General features: G+C 38.3%; 1 protein-coding gene across 3 annotated transcripts in view; it reads left to right on the top strand.

The window, feature by feature from the left end:
- Nucleotides 1–25,134, top strand: part of ABCC9 (ATP binding cassette subfamily C member 9) — a 154,058-nt gene that overhangs the window by 86,040 nt on the left and 42,884 nt on the right. For all 3 annotated transcript variants that reach the window (XM_060024418.1, XM_060024419.1, XM_060024417.1), the window contains 6 exons: nt 3,756–3,852; nt 14,009–14,238; nt 15,380–15,528; nt 15,742–15,811; nt 18,167–18,324; nt 22,296–22,388. In XM_060024418.1, coding sequence (XP_059880401.1) covers nt 3,756–3,852; nt 14,009–14,238; nt 15,380–15,528; nt 15,742–15,811; nt 18,167–18,324; nt 22,296–22,388 — 797 coding nt within the window. The remainder of the gene's footprint in view (nt 1–3,755; nt 3,853–14,008; nt 14,239–15,379; nt 15,529–15,741; nt 15,812–18,166; nt 18,325–22,295; nt 22,389–25,134) is intronic.

Genomic DNA, 25,134 nt, shown 5'->3' with positions numbered 1-25,134 from the left:
GAGTTGGGGGGTGAAGGAAGGTAATCAGAAGGAAATAACAATAAAGCTTTATATTTGGATAGTTTTTAAAGTCCACAAAGCCTTTTTACATGATCTCTGTTAATTCTCACAAAATAAGCAAAAAAATATCAGAAATTAGTAAAGAAAATATGATCTCACTCTTACAAATGAGAAAACTGAGGCTCAGAGAGGCTAAGTAATTTGCCTAAAGTTGTACAGTACATATAATAAGTGGTACCAGTTGAATTTGAACCCAGGTCTCTACCCAATGTAATTCCAGTATAATGTAAGTATAACATTGAATGAAATGATAACAGAGTTGGAAACCAGATTGAGTATGATAAAAGAAGAACTCATGGTTGAGAGGTGAATTATAAATTGAATTAGTAAATTTTCAAAATGTTTTCTCTTGAGTTGGGACTAGGAAGTGTCTAGAATTCAGTAGTCCTGGCTAGGAATGAGCATTATAAAATGAAAATGCTTATATCAGCAAATTTCTGAAAAAATCAAGAAATTAAAATGTATTATTTCATAAAGGAAAAAATGATCTATGTTTTAATAGCAAAAGGAAGATAAAAAATCAGACAAACCATGGGATTGCTCTGTCTTCTGCAGCTTTGCCAAAGATCTCAAAAGTAAACTACAAACTTCTCAAAATATGGAAGAAAAGATATATGTAAAAGTCTTTAAGTAGACTAGGAAAAATCACAGAACCTTCGAAATGAGGATATTCATCAAAATATGACAATGTACAATTGGCAAGAGCCCCACTTAAGAATTATGTGGTGGAGTGCTTGATTGTAAACTTACTGGGATGGTTCCAAATGACATTTTTTCAGTGGTCTAGATGCCAGGGACAAAAGAAAATGATGTAAGCTTAAGGAGTGGACCATTTATGGTTTACTTTGGAAAGAAGATCTGGAAAAACACACACAGAGAGAGAGAGAGAGAGAGAGAGAGAGAGAGAGGACGCTCTTGGCTTGATTTTATAGTAATACTGATTATTGAGCAAGCCAGGAAGAAAGTCCATTACATTGTGTTTAGAAATGAAGTGATCACTCAAGATAGCCTAACTCTGTAATTAAAGACACATCACAGGGTTATAAATCAGCTGAGGGAGATATGGAGCAAGTTAAGGTGTGGAAAGGGCAAATCCATTTGCGGGGTTAACCAGTGGCCAGTAGAAGCCAGCATGAACCATGCACCTGCCCAGAATGCTCACCTGGGGCTGGAGGGAGGTTACTGCCACCCAGAGAAGGGCGGGCTCCTGAAATTCATCTGAAGCCAGGGAGAGTCACACTGTGAGAAATAAGACCACAACACCTTGGGGAAGTTTTCATAGAAACAGCTTCTGAATATGTTCTGTGGCAGGATGGGGTGTTTGCCTAGGACACTGGTTCTCAACCAGGGTCACTTTTGTCTTCTTGGGGACATTTGGCAACATCTAGAGACATGTTTAGTTGTCACAGTTGTGGAGCAGGTGCTACTGGAATCTAGTGGGTAGAGGACAGGGATGCTGTTAAACGTTCTACAGTGCACAGGGCAGCCTCCATGACAAGGAATTTTCTGACCCAAAATGTCAGTAGGTTGAGAAAGGCTGGCTTAGAGCCAGAGCAGATCAAGCAAGTGGACAAGGGAGTGAAACTAAAGAACTCACAAAACATCCCATCTCAGGGCTTTAGACAGATCTGTCAGTTTAAGGGTTAAGGGATAAGGGGGAAAAAATATGTTAAAAGGATAGAAATGGCAGCTATGAAAAGGAGAAGTTTATAACACTTTTAGCTGATTTAAACGTTATTAAAAAGTCTATCTTGGCTGGCATCACCCATTGTCTTCATAATGTTATTAAGCAAAATGAAGTAGCATCTTTGGATATTTCTTCCCCCAGCCTCCAACCCTCACCTTGACCTGACCCTTCACAGGCATCCAGTAAATATTTATTGGATGAATGAAACTAAATTTGTATTTACTTAATCCAGATATCAACACAATTTAAAATATTTAACCTCAAATGAGCTTAATATGAGCATTTACTCATAAGAAAAATGACTAAAGATTAAAGTCCCCAAGATGTTAAATTTTTTGTTCACACAGATTGGCGAGTTGAACAAGAACCAGATCTTCTGTTTTTCCATGAACAGGTTTATTTCATTTCGTTACACTATACACAAAGGATTAGGTCCTTTTTAATTTTGGGTTTTATTTACTCTCATGTACAAGCATTGGTTTTCATATCGTTAGGCACAATTAAAAGCTAATGTAAATGTGATGAATTGGGAGATTGGGATTGACATATGTACACTAATATGTATAAAATAGATAACTAATAAGAACCTGACGTATAATAAAATAAAATTCAAAAAGAAAGCTAATGTAAAATTGTCTCTGAAAAAATACTATTCAAGAGACACTTTCGCTTTTACTTTTTTTTTAATTCGAGAACTTGGAAGCGACAGAGCCTTCTAGAATAGCAAGTCTCCTAAATCACACATGTTATATGAGGCCAAACAAACAAAAACAAAACAGGACCACTATCTAGAGACTGATCACCAAAGAATTATTGGTTTATCGGTGTCACAACTGTGATTTTTTTTTTATGTCAGCATGTACAGGAAGCTCTCAAATTACCATAGATTCGAAAAGTCTGTGGCTCAGTTATTTGGAACTCAGAATGCATTTCCCCACAGAAACAGGGAGATGGTTAGTTTCCCAGACTGTCCTGCAGAAGCTGATTTAACCCACAGTGTAACTGAACTGATGCTACTAGTCCAGTTACGAAGCCAAGGGGGCGGAGTGTTGGAAGAAGAGAACTGGAGAAAACAAAATGCTTTTCCCTTTCTCAGCACAAGACAAGTCAGGAGCAACGCTTAAAAATTTGCAAAGTTTGTTTTTGCCATTTTTCTCTTCTTTCTGCTTATCTTCCCTTCCCAGGGCTTTCTCCTAAACTGCTAGGCAGCTGAATACCCTCCTTTCCCATTTGCTTAAAAATTACCCACAAAAAAAAAAAAAATTACCCACCTTCTGGGCTTCCCTGGTGGCGCAGTGGTTGAGAGTCCGCCTGCTGATGCAGGGGACACGGGTTCATGCCCCGGTCTGGGAAGATCCCACATGCCGCGGAGCGGCTGGGCCCGTGAGCCATGGCCGCTGAGCCTGCGCTTCCGGAGCCTGCGCTTCCGGAGCCTGCGCTTCCGGAGCCTGTGCTCCACAACGGGAGAGGCCCGCGTACCGCAAAATTACCCACCTTCCTTCAATTTCTATTGAAGTTCCTTTCTTTTGTGCCGTTCCTTAGTGAGATGCTCAGTCAGAAATTCATCTCGATTTAATAATTCATAATATTAGTGAATGACTGATAGTGCTTTAACCAATCCAATTTTCAAGGAAGATATTTGTTAACATAGATGACTTTAGTTAGAAAAATTACGGGAGTACATGAAAGTGACATAAAAGAGCAATGGTGGATCCAGGCTTTAAGGCTAGGGGAGGTGTCCCCCTGCCCCTGGGGTCAGCTCCATCACGTTTTTACTACTTTTCCTGGCTTCTTACTGCCCTACACCTCTGAGCTCTGAGACGTTTTTCACAAACCTCAGGCATTACTCCTATGACAGGAGTTGCCCATCCATCTGTAGCGTGAACAGAGCCCAAGACCCAGAAAGGTAACTAAGGATTGGTTCTTGGTATGTGTGGGTCACTGACTGATAAGTAGAACTTAACTGTGTCTGTGAGTTCCTTGAATGATAGCACAGTGTTTCCTGTAGGATATGGAAGCTGACCAAACAACTTTAGAGAGGAAAACACTCCGAAGAGCCATGTATTCAAGAGAGGCAAAAGCCCAACTGGAGGATGAAGATGAAGGTAGACCTTTTTTTATGTCTGACACATTCAAACGGGTAATAGGATGTGAGGGTCGTTCTTTAGCAAATGATGTGTGAATATGTCAGTGAGGAATGACTAGCCACTTTGCAGCAGGTGGAAAGGCCAAATCAAATACCTAAAACTGAAATGGAAAGAGTAGGAGTGAAGGAAAGGTGTATGCAATCAACCAACAAGCATCTTGAGGGACTTCCCACAGTGTGTCTTAGTATTTTTGTGTTGTGCGTGAGAGAGAGCTGACAGGACAACAGGTCTAGACCACTGTTCAGATAAATTGGAAAGGTGTAGTATAATAAAATGTCCTTTGGAAATAAACAGTAAATGGGGAATATGGAGAAAATACTGCTTTGAAAGACATACTTGAGTCAGTAAGTTCTTATGGGGTTTTCACGATAACACAGCAATGAAGACTAAGAGGATGAGAAAGCTGTTTGTTATGTTTCAGTTTTCTGGATCTAGTAAGGTATAGCAGGGAGAAAAGGTTTATGGGAAATTTGAGGAATAAGCTGAAATAGTTACATGACTTTGACATTTGTTGCCGAGAAGTTTGCAAGATAAACCACACTTAGGTCCATAGAGTAAATGCACTATACTTCATTTTTCCTACATGGTTTTTGCTGAAGACCACATTTCTACAAGCCAATTAAAGAAAGAGGAAATTATAATTTCAAACTGAAGGACACCAAAATATGTTATCTTTACTCATCATATGATAATTATTGTGTTTCAATAAATACTCATTAAGTAAATAAATAAATGAATGAATAAATGAATTTTGTACTCCAGTTTCTTAGATTTAAGGATTTTTTTTAACATCTTTATTGGAGTATAATTGCTTTACAATGTTGTGTTAGTTTCTGCTGTATAACAAAGTGAATCGGCTATATGTGTACATATATCCCCATATCCCCTCCCTCTTGCATCTCCCTCCCACCCTCCGTATCCATCTAGGTGGTCACAAAGCACTGAGCTGGTGGTCACAAAGCACTGGGCTGATCTCCCCATACGATGCAGCTGCTTCCGACTAGCTGTCTATTTTATATTTGGTAGTGTATATATTTCAGTGATACTCTGCCAATTCATCCCACCTTACCATTCCCCCTCCCCGTGTCCTCAAGTCCATTCTCTAAGTCTGCCTAAAGAATGGTTCATCAGAACCATTTTTTCTTTCTTTTTTTTAGATTCCATATATATGCGTTAGCATATGGTATTTGTTTTTCTCTTTCTGACTTAATTTACTCTGTATGACAGACTCTAGGTCCATCCACCTCACTACAAATAACTCAATTTCGTTTCCTTTAATGGCTGAGTAATATTCCATTGTATATTTGTGCCACATCTTCTTAATCTATTCATCTATTGATGGACACTTAGGTTGGTTCCATGTCGTGGCTATTGTAAATAGTGCTGCAGTGAGTATTGTGGTACATGACTCTTTTTGAATTATGGTTTTCTCAGGGTATATGCCCAGGAGTGGGATTGCTGGGTCATATGGTAGTTCTGTTTTTAGTTTTCTAAGCCCCTCCATACTGTTCTCCATAGTGGTTGTATCAATTTACATTCCCACCAACAGTGCAAGAGGGTTCCCTTTTCTCCACACCCTCTCCAGCATTTATTGTTTGTAGATTTTCTAATGATGGCCATTCTGATTGGTGTGAGGTGATACCTCATTGTAGTTTTGATTTGAATTTCTCTAATGATTAGTGATGTTGAGCATCCTTTCATGCGTTTGTTGGCAGTCTGTATATCTTCTTTGGAGAAATGTCTATTTAGGTCTTCTGCCCAGTTTTGGATTGGGTTGTTTGTTTTTTTTGATATTGAGCTGTGTGAGCTGCTTGTATATTTTGGATATTAATCCTTTGTCAGTTGCTTCATTTACAAATACTTTCTCCCATTCTGAGGGTTGTCTTTTCATCTTGTTTATGGTTTCCTTTGCTGTGAAAAAGGTTTTAAGTTTCCTTAGGTCCCATTTGTTTATTTTTGATTTTATTTCCATTTCTCTAGGAGGTGGGTCAAAAAGGATCTTGCTGTTTTATGTCAAAGAGTGTTCTGCCTATGTTTTCCTCTAAGAGTTTTATAGTGTCTGGCCTTATATTTAGGTCTTTAATCCATTTTGAGTTTATTTTTGTGTATGGTGTTAGGGAGTGTTCTAATTTCATTCTTTTACATGTAGCTGTCCAGTTTTCCCAGCACAACTTATTGAAGAGGCTGTCTTTTCTCCATTGTATATTCTTGCCTCCTTTATCAAAGATAAGGTGACCATATGTGTGTGGGTTTATCTCTGGGCATTCTATCCTGTTCCATTGATCTATATTTCTGTTTTTGTGGCAGTACCATACTGACTTGATTACTGTAGCTTTGTAGTGTAGTCTGAAGTCCAGGAGCATGATTCCTCCAGCTCCATTTTTCTTTCTCAAGATTGCTTTGGCTGCTTGGGGTCTTTTATGTTTCCCTACAAATTGTGAAATTTTTTGTTCTAGTTCTCTGAAAAATTACATTGGTAGTTTGATAGGGATTGCATTGAATCTGTAGATTGCTTTAGGAAATATAGTCATTTTCACAATGTTCATTCTTCCAATTGAAGAACATGGTATGTCTCTCTATCTGTTTGTATCATCTTTGATTTCTTTCATCAGTGTCATTGTTTTCTGCATACAGGTCTTTTGTCTCCCTAGGTAGTTTATTCCTAGGTATTTTATTCTTTCTGTTGCAGTCATAAATGGGAGTGTTTCCTTAATTTCTCTTTCAGATTTTTCATCATTAGTGTATAGAAATGCAAGAGATTTCTGTGCATTAATTTTGTATCCTGCCACTTTACCAAATTCATTGATTAGCTCTAGTAGTTTTATGGTAGCATCTTTAGGATTCTGTATGTATAGTATCATGTCATCTGCAAACAATGACAATTTTTCTTCTTTTCCAATTTGGATTCCTTTTATTTCTTTTTCTTCTCTGATTGCTGTAGCTAAAACTTCCAACACTATGTTGAATAATAGTGGTGAGAGTGGACAACCTTGTCTTGTTCCTGATCTTAGTGTAAATGGTTTCAGTTTTTCACCATTGAGAACGATGTTGGCTGTGGGTTTGTCATATATGGCCTTTATTATGTTGATGTAAGTTTCCTCGATGCGTACTTTCTGGAGAGTTTTTACCATAGTTGGGTGTTGAATTTTGTCGAAAGCTTTTTCTGCATCTATTGAGATTATCATATGGTTTTTATCCTTCAGTTTGTTAATATGGTGTATCACATTGATTGATTTGCGTATATTGAAGAATCCTTGCTTTCCTGGGATAAACCACACTTGATCATGGTGTATGATCCTTTTAATGTGCTGTTGGATTCTAGCTGTGCTGTTTGCTAGCATTTTGTTGAGGATTTTTGCATCTATGTTCACCAGTGATATTGGTCTGTAGTTTTCTTTATTTTGACATCTTTGTCTGGTTTTGGTATCAGGGTGATGGTGACCAGGTAGAATGAGTTTGGGAGTATTCCTCCTTCTGCTATATTTTAGGAGAGTTTGAGAAGGATAGGTGTTAGCTCTTCTCTAAATGTTTGATAGAATTCGCCTGTGAAGCCATCTGGTCCTGGGCTTTTCTTTGTTGGAAGATTTTTAATCATAGTTTCAATTTCAGTGCCTGTGATTTGTCTGTTTATATTTTCTATTTCTTCCTGGTTCAGTCTCAGAAGGTGTGCTTTCCTAAGAATTTCTCCATTTCTTCCAGGTTGTCCATTTTATTGGTATATAGTTGCTTGTAATAATCTCTCATGATTATTTGTATTTCTGCAGTGTCAGTTGTTACTTCTCCTTTTTCATTTCTAATTCTGTTGATTTGAGTCTTCTCCCTTTTTTTCTTGATGAGTCTGGCTAGTGGTTTATCAAATTTGTTCATCTTCTCAAAGAACCTGCTTTTAGTTTTATTGATCTTTGCTATTGTTTCCTTCATTTGTTTTTTCTTTATTTCTGCTCTGATCTTTATGATTTCTTTCCTTCTGCTAACTTTGGGGATTTTTTGGTTCTTCTTTCTCTAATTGCTTTAGGTGTAAGGTTAGGTGGTTTATTTGAGATTTTTCTTGTTTCTTGAGGTAGGATGGTATTGCTATAAACTTCCCTTTTAGAACTGCTTTTGCTGCATCCCAAATGTTTGGGGTCATAGTGTTTTCATTGTCATTTTTTCTAGGTATTTTTTGATTTCCTCTTTGACTTCTTCAGTGATCTCTTTGTTATTTAGTAGTGTATTGTTTAGCCTCCATTTGTTTGTATTTTTTACAGTTTTTTTCCTGTAATTGATATCTAGTCTCATAGCACTGTGGTCAGAAAAGATACTTGATACAATTTCAATTTTCTTAAGTTTACCAAGGCTTGATTTGTGACCCAAGGTATGATCTATCCTGGATAATGTTCCATGAGCACTTGAGAAGAAAGTGTATTCTTTTGTTTTTGGATGGAATATCTTATAAATATGTTATGTCCATCTTGTTTAATATCATTTAAAGCTTATGTTTCCTTATTTAATTTCATTTTGGATGATCTGTCCATTGGTGAAAGTGGGGTGTTAAAGTCCCCTACTATCATTGTGTTACTTTCGATTTCCCCTTTTATGGCTGTTAGCGTTTGCCTTATGTATTGAGGTACTCCTATCTTGGGTGCATAAATATTTATAATTGTTATATCTTCTTCTTGTATTGATGCCTTGATCATTATGTAGTGTCCTTCTTTGTCTCTTGTAATAGTCTTTATTTTAAAGTCTATTTTGTCTGATATGAGAATTGCTACTCCTGCCTTCTTTTGATTTCCATTTGCAGGGAATATCTTTTTCCATCCCCTCACTTTCAGTGGTTGTGTCCCTAGGTCTGAAGTGGGTCTCTTGTAGGCAGCATATATATGGGTCTTGTTTTTGTATCCATTCAGCCAGTCTGTGTCTTCTGGTTGGAGCATTTAATCCATTTACATAAGGTAGTTATCGATATGTGTGTTCCTATTCCCATTTTCTTAGTTGTTTGGGGTTTGTTATTGTAGGTCTTTTCCTTCTCTCATGTTTCCTGCCTAGAGAAATTCCTTTAGCATTTTTGTAAAGCTAGTTTGATAGTGCTGAATTCTCTTAGCCTTTGCTTGTCTGTAAAGGTTTTAATTTCTCTGTCAAATCTGAATGAGATCCTTGCTGGGTAGAGTAATGTTGGTTGTAGTTTTTTCCCTTTCATCACTTTAATATGTCCTGCCACTCCCTTCTGGCTTTCAGAGTTTCTTCTGAATGATCAGCTGTTAACTTTATGGGGATTCCCTTGTATGTTATTTGTTGTTTTTCCCTTGCTGCTTTTTATATTTTTTCTTTGTGTTTAATTTTTGGTAGTTTGATTAATAGTTGTTGGCATGTTTCTCCTTAGATTTATCCTGTATGGGACTCTCTGCACTTCCTGGACTTGACTGACTATTTCCTTTCCCATGTTAGGGAAGTTTTCAACTATAATCTCTTCAAATATTTTCTCAGACCCTTTCTTTTTCTCTTCTTCTTTTGGGACCCCTATAATTCGAATGTTGGTACATTTAATGTTGTCCCAGAGGTCTCTGAGACTGTCCTCAATTCTTTTCATCCTTTTTTCTTTATTCTTCTCTGCAGTAGTTATTTCCACTATCTTCCAGGTCACTTATCAGTTATTCTGCTATTGATTCCTTCTAGAGAATTTCTAATTTCATTTATTGTGTTGTTCATCATTGTTTGTTTGCTCTTTAGTTCTTCTAGGTCCTTGTTAAATATTTCTTGTATTTTCTTCATTCTTTTTCCAAGATTTTGGATAATCTTTACTGTCATTACTCTGAATTTTTTGGGGGGTAGACTACCTATTTCCTCTTCATTTGTTTGGTCTGGTGGATTTTTACCTAGTTCCTTCATCTGCTGCATATTTCTCTGTCTCCCCATTTTGCTTAACTTACTGTGTTTAGGGTTAACACAGGCTGCAGGTTTGTAGTTCCTGTTGTTTTTGGTATCTGCCCCCAGTGAGTAATGTTGGTTCAGTGGTTTGTGTAGGCTTCCCGGTGGAGGGGACTGGTGCCTGTGTTCTGGTGGGTGGGTCTGGATCTTGTCTTTCTGGTGGGCAGGGCTATGTCCAGTAGTGTGTTTTGGGGTGTCTGTCTACTTAGTATGATTTTAGCGAGCTTCTCTACCAATGGGTGGGGTTGTGTTCCTGTCTTGCTAGTTGTTTGGCATGGGATGTCCAGCACTGGAGCTTGCTAGCCATTGGGTGGAGCTGGGTCTCAGCACTGAGGCAGAGACCTCTTAGAGAGCTCTCGCTGATTGATATTACATGGGGCCTAGAGGTCTCTGGTAGTCCAATGTTCTGATTTCAGCTCTCCTACCTCAGAGACTCAGGCCTGACATCAGGCCGGATCACAAAGACCCTGTTAACCACACAGCTCAGAAGAAAAGGGAGAAAAAAAGAAAGAAAAATAATAATATAAAACAATTAAAATTTTAAAAAATTATTAAAATAAAAAAGTAATTTAAAAAAAGAAGAGAGCAACCAAACCAATAAACAAATCCACCAATGATAATAAGCGCTAAAAACTATACTAAGGGCTTCCCTGGTGGTGCAGTGGTTGAGAATCTGCCTGCCAATGCAAGGGACACGGGTTCGAGGCCTGGTCTGGGAAGATCCCACATGCCGCAGAGCAACTAGTCCTGCGAGCCACAACTACTGAGCCTGCGCGTCTGGAGCCTGTGCTCCGCAACAAGAGAGGCCGCGATAGTGAGAGGCCCGCGCACCATGATGAAGAGTGGCCCCCACTTGCCGCAACTAGAGAAAGCCCTCGCACAGAAACGAAGAACCCAAACGAAGACCCTAGTCTAAATAAATAAATAAATAAATAAATTTAAAACTATACTAAGATAAGCATAAAGATCAGTAACTAGTCAGTTGCAGACAGCAAACCCCAAGTCTACAGTTGCTCCAACGTCCACCACCTCAATTTTGGGATGATTCGTTGTCTATTCAGGTGTTCCACAGATGCAGGGTACATCAAGTTGATTGTGGAGATTTAATCCGCTGCTCCTGAGGCTGCTGGGAGAGATCTCCCTTTCTCTTCTTTGTTTGCACAGCTCCCAGGGTTCAGCTTTGGTTTTGGCCCCACCTCTGCATGTAGGTCACCCTCAGGCATCTGTTCCCCACCCAGACAGGACAGGGTTAAGCCGGTGGCTGATTAGGGAGCTCTGGCTCACTCAGGCCAGAGGGAGGGAAGGGTACAGTAGTTATAATTGGAATGCGGGGCCAAGCCAGCAGCGGCAGAGGCCAGCGTGACTTTGTATGCACAGGCTTCCAGTGGGAGGGGTGTGTGGATGGTGACCTGTGCTTGTACACAGGCTTCTTGGTGGCTGCAGCAGCAGCGTTAGCATTTCATGCCCATCTCTGGGGTCCGAGCTGATAGCCATGGCTCACGCCTGTCTCTGGAGCTCATTTAGGCGGTGCTCTGAATCCCCTCTCCTTGTGCACCCCGAAACAATGGTCTCTTGACTCTTAGGCAGGTCCAGGCTTTTTCTAGGACTTCCTCCTGGCTAGCTGTAGTGCACTAGCCCCCTTCACGCTCTGTTCATGCAGCCAACCCCAATCCTCTCCCTGAGATCCGACCTCCAAAGCCGGAGCCTCAGCTCCCAGCCCCCACCCGCCCTGGTGGGTGAGCAGACAAGCCTCTCGGGCTGGTGAGTGCTGGTTGGCACCAATCCTCTGTGTGGGAATCTCTCCGCTTGCCCTCTGCACCCCTGTTGCTGCGCTCTCCTCCGTGACTCCGAAGCTTCTGCTCTCCACACCCTGTCTCCGCCAGTGAAAGGGTTCCTAGTATGTGGAAACCTTTCCTCCTTCTCAGTTCCCTCCCAGAGGTGCAGGTCCCGTCCCTATTCTTTTGTGTCTGTTTTTTCTTTTTTCTTTTGCCCTACCCAGGTACGTGGGGATTTTCTTGCCTTTTGGGAGGTCTGAGGTCTTCTGCCAGCGTTCAGTGGGTGTTCTGTAGGAGTTGTTCCACATGTAGATGTATTTCTGATGTATTTGTGAGGAGGAAGGTGATCTCCATGTCTTACTCCTCTGCCATCTTGAAGGTCTCCCCTAAGAAAGTCTTAGAAGAATGTTTGGGGACTTCTCTGGCAGTCAGGTAGTTAGGACTCAGTGCTTTCACTGCCATGGCCCTGGAATTCAGTCCCTGGGCAGGGAGCTAAGATCCAGCAAGCCACATGCCATGGCCACAAAAGCAAAAGCAAAAACAAACAAACAAACAAAAAGAATGTCTGGTGCTGTAAACAGACAGCCTCTAGAACTGCATTTACTCTCTCCAGTATTTCAGTAGTGAATATAGCATTTGAGAGGCTGACCCTGCCCTGGGCTTGCTGTGTTAATCCATTTTGTCAGGTATAAAATAAGATAATAATACTTTTCTTACAGAGTAGAAGGAAATAATTTATATCAAAGAGTCCAATATGGTGCATATTACCTAGTAGATTGCTCCTCCTGGTGCTGTCCGTATGTCTGTTCAAGCCACCAGGAAGGGAAAAAACAAAGTAGTTGCCCATATTTTTTTCTACTGCTAACCATTGGCCAGCTCATCATCTGGACAGATTAGGTTCTGGGGAAGTGAAGAAATGCTGTTTTAACTGGGCAGCTATAGGCAAGCTGAAATTTCAATTAATATGGAAACAGAGAATGGATATTGAGGAAACACAGTCTGCAAGTGTCCACCCCTTTGATCATGCAAATTTCGAATCCTGTTCTCACACATTGGACCCACCCTTACCAAAGGGTAGATTATCTGAGACCTGTTCATTTTTTGTATCCAGCTTAAATATTAGGATCCTTGGTGATGCTCAGTCTTCCCATCATATCCACACTTAGATCTTTGTTGTCTGATAACCTGTAAACCAAATTATCTATCTTTCCTACCCACAACCTGCTCACTATACAGTAGTGGAGTGCATACAGAATGACTGCAATGAAAACTGCCTTTGGGAAAAGAAAGAATGGGAAATCCACAACAGTCACTAGACCATACGAACGATTAAATTTTGCTGCTCAGGAAATACCAAAATTCCCTGTCGTTGTAATGGAGTATGTTCTTAAGATAACCATCTAGAAGTTTCCAGGTGGCTTAAGGAGCTGAGAGGACATCCCTGCACATTGTCCTCTGTCCCCTGGCTTTGCCTTCTGGAAGGTTTCTTTTTGCCCATGCTCCTCCATGACCACATTTAAAACTAGCCATAGAGATAATGGATTATTCCCTCTTGAGCTGTGCACAAATTTCAGAGACTGTCTCCTCCTGGTGCAGTTTTACAAATTCAGAAATGAAGAGTTCAAAAAATTATAAATATTTGCAGGCCTGTCATGTAGTGTTTTTGGCAACACCATTCCTTCAATAACTTAGTGAACTTCTAGTCTATATTTCTAGTTAGTTTGATATGTAATAAATCAGCAAATGAACTCATCCAGACATAGATTTTATGTTTATCTTTTCAGTCACTCATTCTTTCATTTATTTATTCATTTTCACGTATCTTTTAACTTATTTTTTATTGAGGTGACATTGGTTTATAACATTATGTAAGTTTCATGTGTACAACATTATATTTCTACTTCTATAGACCCTACAGCATGCTTACCACCAAAACAGTTGATCCCCTTTACCCATTCCATCCCCCTCCCCTGCCCCTTTCTCTTCTGGTGACCACTACTCTGTTCTCTGTATCCATGTGTGTTTTTGTGTGGTTTGAGTTGTTCATTTATTTTGGGTTTTTTGGTTCTTTTTAAAATTATACATATGAGTGAAATTGTACAGTATTTGTCTTTATCTGTCTGACTTGTTTCACTTAGCATAATACCCTCGTCAAGATCCACCCATGTTGTCACATACGGCAACATTTCATCTTTTTCATGGCTGAGAATTATTGCATTGTATATATACACCACATCTTCTTTATCCATTCATCTGTTGATGGGCACTCATCTATTTTTTAAATGAAGTTTTTCCCTGCTAAAAGCACTTTAAATTTCTAAGACTAATATTTGTATTTCTATGAATTTGATGGAGGTTTGTGTGTAGAGGGTGGATAATACAAATTCTATCTTCCCATTGCCTGTCAGAAGATTTAAAAAGTGTTTTGTATGCAGAGGAAGAGGAGGAGGAAGATGAGGATGATAACATGTCCACGGTAATGAGGCTGAGGACTAAAATGCCATGGAAGACCTGTTGGCGGTACCTCACCTCTGGAGGATTCTTCTTGCTCTTCCTGATGATTTTCTCTAAGCTTTTGAAGCATTCCGTCATTGTAGCTATAGACTACTGGCTGGCCACATGGACCTCAGAGTACAGTATAAACAATACTGGAAAAGCTGATCAGGTACAGTGAAATGTTGAGATTAACAGTGATACCCTTTTATCTAGTTAGATACGAATACTCTATACGTCACAGGAATTTTGTGGTGTTTTTTTGTTTTGTTTTTAACTTATTTTATTGAAGTATAGTTGATTTACAATGTGTTCATTTCTGCTGTACAGCAAAGTGATTCCGTTGTATATATATATGTATATTCTTTTTTTTTTTTTTTTAGGAGTTTATTAATTAATTTTTGCTGTGTTGGGTCTTCGTTTCTGTGCAAGGGCTTTCTCTAGTTGTGACAAGCGGGGGCCACTCTTCATCGTGGTGCGCGGGTCTCTCACTATCACGGCCTCTCTTGTCGCGGAGCACAGGTTCCAGACGCGCAGGCTCAGTAGTTGTGGCTCACGGGCCCAGTTGCTCTGCGGCATGTGGGATCTTCCCAAACCAGGGCTCGAACCCGTGTCCCCTGCATTAGCAGGCAGATTCTCAACCACTGCGCCACCAGGGAAGCCCTATGTATATTCTTTTTCATTTTTTTTTCCATTATGGTTTATCACAGGATAATAAATATAGTTCCCTGTGCTATACAGTAGGACCTTGTTGTTTATCTATTCTCTATATAATAGTTTGCATCTGCTAATCCCCAAATCCCAATCCATACCTACCCCACCCTCCTCCCCCTTGGCAACCACAGGTCTGTTGTCCATGTCTGTCACAGGACTTTTGTAATGATTCAATAAGTTAATTAGAGCACGACCTGAAATATATCATAAGAAGCATTTAAAGATAATGCTTGGATTTGGATTCAAGGGAGTTATACACATGATATATGGGTTTATGCGTAATATACACACTGGGCTTCTGTTGTTGTTCTGATGGTATTTGATTTTAACCAGTGAATTAGCTGGTCATTCTGAGATTAGGGATAGCAAGAATGAGCTTTGTGATGTAAAACGTCAAGAATATTTCAAACCAGAAAACAGACTCTAAGGCTTCATCTGCCCTTAGGCAAACCTTAAAGGAAGGTGAAGGAGTCTCCAAGAACTACACTCCTTCCACTGTCTAAATTGATGCAAGATAATGAAGTTGATATTGCCAGACTTTGATGTTGGGTGTCAGTTGATAATTTCTTATGTGCTTTCTTGTGTTGGCTGCTTTTTAGACCTACTATGTGGCTGGATTTAGCATACTTTGTGGAGCAGGTATTTTCCTCTGCCTTGTTACATCTCTCACTGTGGAATGGATGGGTGTCACAGCTGCCAAAAATCTTCATCACAATCTCCTCAATAAGATCATTCTCGGACCAATAAGGTAAAAAAAGTAGTTATTTACTTTACTCCCACACAGAAAATCATAAAAACATGCATTTTTAATTGAAGTGAAATGTGAAATTTTAAAGAATTTATTCAGTCTTTCAACAGATCAATAGGGATCTTCTCACGTTTATGACCCCAAAATGACTGTTAGCAGTGTTTAGGTTCCAGATAATTTAGTATTATACATTCCAATCTGTTCATTCCCTAGATTCTTTGATACCACACCACTGGGACTGATTCTCAACCGCTTTTCAGCTGATACAAATATCATTGATCAGGTGAGTGCCCGAGTTACTTCCAAGTTCAAAAATAAATTTCTCAGTGTAAGCTAAATAACATTTTAAGATAAATCATGATTCCTGTTAACAATAGAGGATTTCTAAAACTTAAATGAAAGCATTCATATCAATATTACATATATGCATAAATGATTTCTGGAATAAAATCTTAAAGGAAAACCTTAATTCAAAAAAATTTATGCATGTGGAAGAGGATACTTAGAGAATCAGCATGAAATAAAGAGAAATAGCAAAGAATGAACATTAAAATTTTTTATGTAAAAAGAAGTGATTTTGATCAGTGTTGTATCACCATTCGCAGTGGAGGTGTTGTAAAGTTCTTAAAGCTTAGTATTAACACAGAGTGTCTCCCAGAAGTAAAGAATGGAATACCGAGCTGTCTTAGATGTCCTTTACTTTTGTTAGATTGGCTCTTGAATGAGAGAAACTTTAGATGGTGTGATATCTTAAGGAATATTTCAAGGATGCCCAGTTTAGTCTTAGGTCCTTAGGCTCTAGAAGTTTGTCCTGAAGTTAAAGACCTCAAACTCCGAAATTGGATCACCTCATGAACTGACTCCTTAGGGTGACTGAGCAAAGACTTGGCAAATCCAGCCCTTTCCTTTTCTGATTTTCTAGAGTGGCCTTAAAAACACCTAAATTACCATCAATTTAGTAAAAGAATGGTGCATGCAGCTGACTAAAATGTATGCTGAAAAATTTTGATGTTTTCACAATATTGGTGTCAGGTCATGCTACACCTAAAACACTTCCTAAGAAATACATATTGGAAAAGAAGAGACAGAACACTCCTTATTTGGAAGATGATGCTCTTGCTACCTAGAGATTCCAAAACAGTCAGTACAATAAAGAACCAACTAGGAAGTTAAGCAGAATATCTACATAAGACATACGATATAAAACTCAGTAACTTTCTCTACACCAATTAAAAATTATGTGAAAAATAAATTTCACTTATAATAACAAAAACTATGAAAAGAAAAATAAACATAATATGAAGAAAAGTGATCCAACAATCTGAAAATCATAAAAATCATATATATATATATACAATTTCCCTATCAGATACCTAAAAAATACTATAAAATTAAAACACTCTGATGATCACAGAAAACAAGCAGATCAAAAGAACAAAGTGGAAAACTCAAAGACACCAGTATATCTTGAATCAGTAAGAAAAGGAATATTTTTTCAGTAAAGGGTGTTGGGACAATTAACTACCTATAAAATACAAAGCAAATTCACATGTAATAAAGAGGGCCATCTAAAACCAAAACTATAAAATAAAATGTAGGAGAGTAGTTTTAGAATTTTGGGTGGGAAAGGTCTTTATAAGTAAGACACAAAACTCAGAAACAATAAGAGAAAAGGCCAACAGAAATGACTCTAAAATTTTAAACTTCTACTGAGCCAAAAGCATCAGAGACATATTTAAAATGTAATAGATTCATTGGGAGAAAAACTGGCAACCTATGTAAAGAAAGAGGATAAACATCGATGATACATAAAGAGCATCTAAAAATCAATAAGGAAGATAAACAAGCCAATGAAAAATGTGCAAAGAATATGAGCAAGCAATTAAATTAAATTAATAGAGGAATAGCTAAATATGTTTTTTAATGCTATGCAGCTGTTAAAAAGAAATAGATTTGTATATAGTGGCATGGGAAGGTTTACAATCCATCTTGTTCAATGCAAATGGACAAATAACGTTTAGAGTATAGTGCTATTTGTATAAAATCCCACAAGATAAATAGGTAGATAGGTAAATAACTGACCAAAGATAAGTAGATAGGTTGATGGATAAACAATGGGAAGTGAGTGAAGTTGAAGGAGTGATGAATTGCTTATAATGAAAATGTTTGTATACTACTTTTGGAACTAATTATATAACTATGTTAATATAAAATTCATGATTTGAGGGCTTCCCTGGTGGCACAGTGGTTAGGAATCCACCTGCCAATGCAGGGGACACGGGTTTGAACCCTGGTCCGGGAGGATCCCACATGCTGCAGAGCAACTAGGCCCGTGTGCCAAACTGCTGAGCCTGCGCCCTAGAGCCCGTGAGCCACAGCTACTGAGCCCGCGTGCCTGGAGCCTGTGCTCCGCAGCAAGAGAAGCCACTGCAAGCCCGCGCACCGCAACAAAGAGTGGCCCCCGCTCGCCGCAACAAGAGAGGGCCTGAGTGCAGCAGCGAAGACCCAATGCAGCCAAAAATAAATAAATAAAATAAATAAATTTATAAAAAATAAAAATAAATTAATGATTTGTTGCCTTATAACCAATGTTTTATTTGAGCTAAAACATTTTCCTTTCAAACCACCTTTTTAACAGCATATCCCTCCAACTTTGGAATCTCTAACTCGCTCAACACTGCTCTGCGTGTCTGCCATTGGCATGATTTCTTATGCTACCCCTGTGTTCCTGGTTGCACTTGTGCCTCTTGGGGTCGCCTTTTATTTTATCCAGAAATACTTCCGAGTGGCCTCTAAGTAAGTAAAACAATGCACTATTCATCTTCAAAAGCCCATGAATTTGATTGTGATCCAGATTGGCTGTAACATTTTTCAAGATAAGGTATGGAATTTGGAAATGAAATCTAATTTAACTAGATGAAACCTATCCTGATACTGTGTTTCATTTGAAGAGATATTTTGTTTCTGTAATTGGTTATCTAAGCCTTACATAGTTCTGGATTTATATTAACAAGTGGATTGAGCCCAATTTTTCATTCCATGGTACTTTTTCTGAACATGGCATTGACAGAAAACTTATGAAATCAAATATAGTCCCAAAGAATAAGTGATTTAATATTGTTATATTCCACAAGTGGGGAGGAAAAAAAGTAAAATATTTTCAAATGAGCAAAATGCACTCCATAAAAGATTAGTAGAAGTAATAAGAGGTTAAAGAGATAAATCAGAGTGATAACTATAAAAGTGGAGAATCTTGAATGTCTGGTAGGAGTGCTGTAACTTTAAGAGGTTGGAAGTTGTTAGATTGGATCATTTAACACGCCCTTGAATATCCAGCCAAATAAATAAAAGATAGCCATGGATTGTAAATTCTTCTGTTAATATAAGATTTGTCATTTGCTGAGATGTTGAAAAATTAAGTGAAATATAGTACCAGTTGTTTTGAAATTTCCAATTTAACTTTGAAGTCCATGCTTTAAATAATACAGTAAATTTTATATTATCGCAGTAATCGCTTTATTTCAGCAAACACTTATCAAGCATTGTGTGTTGTAAATAACTGTGTAAGCCATGTGGCAGAGCAAGAGATCAACATGGCAAGGAACGATTCTCAAGAAACTTACAGTCTCTTGGGAAGATAAAAAATAAATAAGGTAACCCTTATATGTGGATCAAGTGCTTGAATAGGAAGGCAGGTATTGAGTTTATTCAGTAAAATGAAAAGATTTAATAGGACTTGAGCGCAGGGAAAATGAAAAAAATCAGGTAACAAGAAAAGGCAAGATTATTGTTGGGAACCTCTGGTTATATCTGCAACATTTCTTAATTTAAAAATATATATATAGTTGTTTCTCCCTCAGGGCTGTGAATTAGGATCCTTCAAATGTTATGTTAAATCAAATGCTATGTTAAATCTAGGGATGCGTTTTCATCCCTAGCCTCTTCCCTTTGCTTGTAGCAAGTTCAGACCAAAAGGAAGAGGCTAGCCATCAAATTCACTCTTTCATTTCTTCTGGTATTATTGTTTCGTTTTGTTTTCTGGTATTATTGTTTATGCTGCTTGCTGGAGGGGCAGAAAAGTTCAGATACTTCATTTCTGCTGGCTGTTTCCAAATCTCACTGTGCCTTCTCACCACTGATATTCAACCGTCATGGTTTACTTCAGTCTCATACTCATCTGGGCCTGTTTTCACTCCTGGGCAATACAAATTGAGTGCAAAAGCCAGGCAAATATTCTTAGTTCATTACAAATTTGAATTGTGAATTCTGTCCATTATAAGTAAGAATAATCTGTTAACATTGATAGTTAATATATGCAGAGGATGAATTATTTTTAAAGGATGAACATTGATAATGGATTATAAGCCATTCTTCTTTGAAATTCTATGAAAGTTCGCAAATAGGACCACGTGATACTAAATCTCACAGACAAAAAGTCTCTTCTAGATGTTGAGGTTCTGCAGGACTCACCCATTCTGGAAAGCTCAGGCAGTTTAACAATTTTTTTTTTTTTTTTTTTTTTTTTTTTGCGGTACGCGGGCCTCTGACTATTGTGGCCTCTCCCATTGCGGAGCACAGGCTCTGGACGCGCAGGCCCAGCGGCCATGGCTCACAGGCCCAGCCGCTCCGCGGCATGTGGGATCTTCCCGGACTGGGGCACAAACCCGTGTCCCCTGCCTCGGCAGGCCAGGCGGACTCTCAACCACTGCGCCACCAGGGAAGCCCTAACAGACTATTTTGTAAACACCAAAGGGAATGAAGATGGGGCACTAGCTACAGGACATGCCATGAAATTTTGAATATCTAAAATCAAAGACCTCATGTGTGGTTAGCTCTGTAAGTAAACATTTCCTGCTTACAAGAATACATGATCAAGCTGTATCCTCACCTTTTTGGTTCCATAAAATACAGTCCTATAAGCAGAGTTTCCTCCTTCCTCATTTTTTCCCTTTTATGACAAACCTCAATGTACTGACCACCTGTTACTGGTGTCAAATTTACAAATAGTCACTTTTTAAAAATAGCAGACTCTTTACATTCCTTCATATTCATCCTCCTCCCCCCCCTCTCTTTCCCTCCCCTCATTGCAGTTTCTGAAGTGAGTAAATCCATTTTAGAAACTTAAAAAAAAAAGACTTTGCGTTTGGTTGTGGGATGACCCAGGCAACCCAGAATGGCCTAAGATTATGTAACTAACAGTTGAAGATTACGTTAACAGTGTACTCAGTTCCCTTGACTCTGGAAGGTGAATGTTAGCACTGCTACTCTCATTCCCTCAACCCCAAAGACCCCGAGAAAGACAGAAAAAAGGCTGAAAAGAAAAAAACAGGCATGTTTTGAAATGTGTGCTATAAATCTTAGCCTATTTTCTAGAAACGCTAGCTTATGTGATTTAAAAAGTTATCATGAGTGTGCATCTTTATGGAACGGGTCCTACTCAGGCATTTGTCCACCAGACATTCATTGAGTGCTTTATATACCTGTAAATATATATTTACACTCAGAGGACCAGTGAATACAAGTTCCATTTAGGCAGGGATTCAGTTTCATTGTGGCAGAAGCCAAACTCGTTACCTGTTTCTTCAAATATCTTTATTCTCTGTCCCCCATCCTGGTAAATAGTACTGTCATTTTCCAAGGCTGCTGAGTAATTACCAAGTCATATTTGACTCTCCTCTCTTTTTTCATTTTAGTTTATTTTTTAATTGAAGGATAGTTAATTTACAATGTTGTATTAGTTTCAGGTGTACAGCAAAGTGATTCAGTTATACACACACACGCATATATTTATATTCTTTTTCAGATTACTTTCCATTATAGGTTATTACCAGATATTAAGTATAGTTCCCTGTGCTATACAGTAGGTTCTTGTTGTTTACCTACTTTATATATGGTAGTGTGTATATGTTAATCCCAAACTCCTAATTTATCTCTCCCCCCATCCCCTTTGGAAACCGTAGGTTTGTTTTCTATATCTGTGTGGCTCTCCTCTCTTATTCACTCTGCTACGAGTTGACTGTAGCAGTTTAGAAAGCTACTTCTAGTAGGCGATCTCACAATCTCCCCTTATTTTAAATTTCACCCACATCACAATAATTAAGAACTTTTAAAAAAATTCCTTACATAGACTATCTTTACTCACTGATTCTCTTCCATCCTTTACACTGTCTCCCAAGTTATGTTGCTTTAACCCAGCTCTGATCATTTTATGTCTAGTCCTCAGTGTTTTCTCCCAGACCATCCAGGATCTTCTACAGTCTAGCCCTGCCCATTGTTTTTCCAGCCTTTTCCCACTACAACACAAAGGATTCTGGCACCAGCCAGATTGAACTTGCCAGTTATTTAGTCTTCTGTGCTTGCTCTTGTTTGTTCCCTCAGCTGGAATGCATTTCTTCTTGTCTGTTTGGTTGAAGCCCTCCGCATGCTTAAGATTTGGCCTAAATCTCCACCTGCTCAAAGAAAATATTTCCCATCTCCTACATATAAATTAATTGCTCATTCCTCTGTGTCCCCATAACAGTGTACTTTAGCTGTGATACAAAGCTGATATTTTTGTACAACACATAATATTCAGCCTGGACCTGTATTTATTATACGTACTTATCTTTCCCTTCCTCTTTAGATTGTAAGCTGTTGAAGTTCTTGTTAATTGAGTGCTAGAGGAAAATAGTTGCGATGACAAATAATAACCTTAATTTAGAATGAATGCAGTAGTCTATGAGTCTGAAGAAGTGTAAGGTTTATTTTTGCACTTGTCTCTGTCCTAGGGATCTCCAGGAACTTGATGATACTACCCAGCTCCCTCTGCTTTGCCACTTCTCAGAAACTGCTGAAGGACTCACCACTATTCGGGCATTTAGGTGAGTAAACATGTTTTCCTTTTGTTGATTAGGCAGTTACATCATCAACAAATATTCACCTACATATAACTGATCATTGCTCCCATTTTTGGATGCCCACTGTGTGCGTGGCCGTGTTTTAAACTAGTAGTAAGAAAAACGTGGCAGTAAATGATCACAGAGTTTAATCTTTTGAAATTTTAATAAGAATAAAGAAAGAATTAAGCATCATGTTGGAAGGATACTAGCTGTGGGGTTTAGACCAGGCTTTTAAATTCCCTAGCCTCACCTCTGAAATGGGGAAATCAGTTTCACTTCTTAGGCTTGTTGGACTAATGATATAATGCATGTAAGGCATTAACCACAGTGGTTAGCAGAAAAACACCCAACATAGAAGTTAAAATAAATGTATTAATAATAATAATAAAAGAAATATTATTACACCAAAGTTATTTTAGGATTTAATCAGTTTTCTTGAATGTTGGTAAATAGAGTAATATCCCAAGCTTTTCATCAAGAGTGTCTGCTTAATACACAAAGAATTACCTGACCCTGTTTTCCCTGTTCAGGTAAAATCAGAAAAGAAGGTGGCATCATTGAATGTTTCATTTACTCTAGAAAATCAACATCTTAAAGTATTATATATTTCTGCAGTGCTAAATGCAAACATGTATTGATTTCTGTTTTTAAATTAATTAATTTTTTATACAGCAGGTCTTATTAGTTATCCGTTTTATACATATTAGTGTATGTATGTCAACCCCAATCTCCCAGTTCATCCCACCACCACCCCCTGCCCTGCTTTCCCCCCTTGGTGTCCATACATTTGTTCTCTACATCTATGTCTCTATTTCTGCCTTGCAAACCAGTTCATCTGTATCATTTTTCTAGATTCCACATATATGCGTTAATATATGATATTTGTTTTTCTCTTTCTGACTTACTTCACTCTGTATGACAGTCTCTAGATCCATCCACGTATCTACAAATGACCCAATTTCATTCTTTTTTATGTCTGAGTAGTATTCCATTGTATATATGTACCTCATCTCCTTTATCCATTCGTCTGTCGATGGTCATTTAGGTACTTCCGTGACCTGGCTATTGTAAATAGTGCTGCAGTGAACACTGTGGAACATGACTCTTTTTGAATTATGGTCTTCTCAGGGTATATGCACAGTAGTGGGATTGCTGGGTCGTATGGTAGTTCTATTTTTAGTTTTTTAAGGAATCTCCATACTGTTCTCCATAGTGGCTGTATCAATTTACATTCCCACCAACAGTGCAAGAGGGTTCCCTTTTCTCCACACCCTCTCCAGCATTTGTTGTTTGTAGATTTCCTGATGATGCCCATTCTAACCGGTGTGAGGGATACCTCACTGTAGTTTTGATTTGCATTTCTCTAATGATAAGTGATGTTGAGCATCTTTTCATGTGCCTCTTGGCCATCTGTATGTCTTCTTTAGAGAAATGTCTATATAGGTCTTCTGCCCATTTTTTGATTGGGTTGTTTGTTTTTTTAATGTTGAGCTACATGAGTTGTTTATATATTTGCAGATTAATCCTTTGTCCATTGATTCATCTGCAAATATTTTCTCCTATTCTGAGGGTTGTCTTTTCGTCTTGTTTATGGTTTCCTTTCCTGTGCAAAAGCTTTTAACTTCCATTAGGTCCCATTTATTTATTTTTGTTTTTATTTCCATTACTCTAAGAGGTGGGTCAAAAAAGATATTGCTGTGATTTATGTCAGAGTGTTCTTCCTATGTTTTCCTCTAACGGCTTTATAGTGTCTGGTATTACATTTAGGTCCATAATCCATTTTGAGTTTATTTTTGTGTACAGTGTTAGGGAGAGTTCTAGTTTCATTCTTCTACATGTAGCTGTCCAGTTTTCTCAGCACCACTTATTGAAGAGACTGTCTTTTCTCCATTGTATATCCTTGCCTCCTTCGTCATAGATTAGTTGACCATAGGTGCATGGGTTTATCTCTGGGTTTTCTATCCTGTTCCATTGATCCATATTTCTGTTTTTGTGCCAGCACCATATTGTCTCAATTACTGTAGCTTTGTAGTATAGTCTGAAGTCAGGCAGTCTGATTCCTCCAGCTCCATTTTTTTCCCTCAAGATAGCTTTGGCTCTTCAGGGTCTTTTGTGTCTCCATACAAATTTTAAGATTTTTTGTTCTAGTTCTGTAAAAAATGCCATTGGTAATTTGATAGGGATTGCATTGAATCTGTAGATTGCTTTGGGTAGTATAGTCATTTTCATCAAGAACATGGTGTATCTCTCCATCTGTTTGTGTCATCTTTGATTTCTTTCATCAGTGTCTTATAGTTTTCTGAGTACAGGTCTTTTACCTCCTTGGGTAGGTTTATTCCTAGGTATTTTATTCTTTTTGTTGCAATGGCAAATGGGAATGCTTCCTTAATTTCTCCTTCTGATGTTTCATTGTTGGTGTATAAGAATGAAAGAGATTTCTGTGCATTAATATTGTATCCTGCAACTTTACCAATTTCATTGATTAGCTCTAGTAGTTTTATGGTAGCATCTTTAGGATTCTGTATGTATAGTATCATGTCATCTGCAAACAATGACAATTTTACTTCTTCTTTTCCAATTTGGATTCCTTTTATTTCTTTTTCTTCTCTGATTGCCATGGCTAGGACTTCCAAAACTATGTTGAATAATAGTGGCAAGAGTGGACATCTTTTGTCTAGTTCCTGATCTTAGAGGAAATGCTTTCAGTTTTTCACCATTGAGGATGATG

This window comes from Delphinus delphis, chromosome 11, assembly GCF_949987515.2.
Source record: "Delphinus delphis chromosome 11, mDelDel1.2, whole genome shotgun sequence".
NCBI lineage: Eukaryota > Metazoa > Chordata > Mammalia > Artiodactyla > Delphinidae > Delphinus > Delphinus delphis.
The sequence above is the reverse complement of the archived record's forward strand: the minus strand, read 5'-3'. Positions and strand labels throughout refer to the sequence as shown.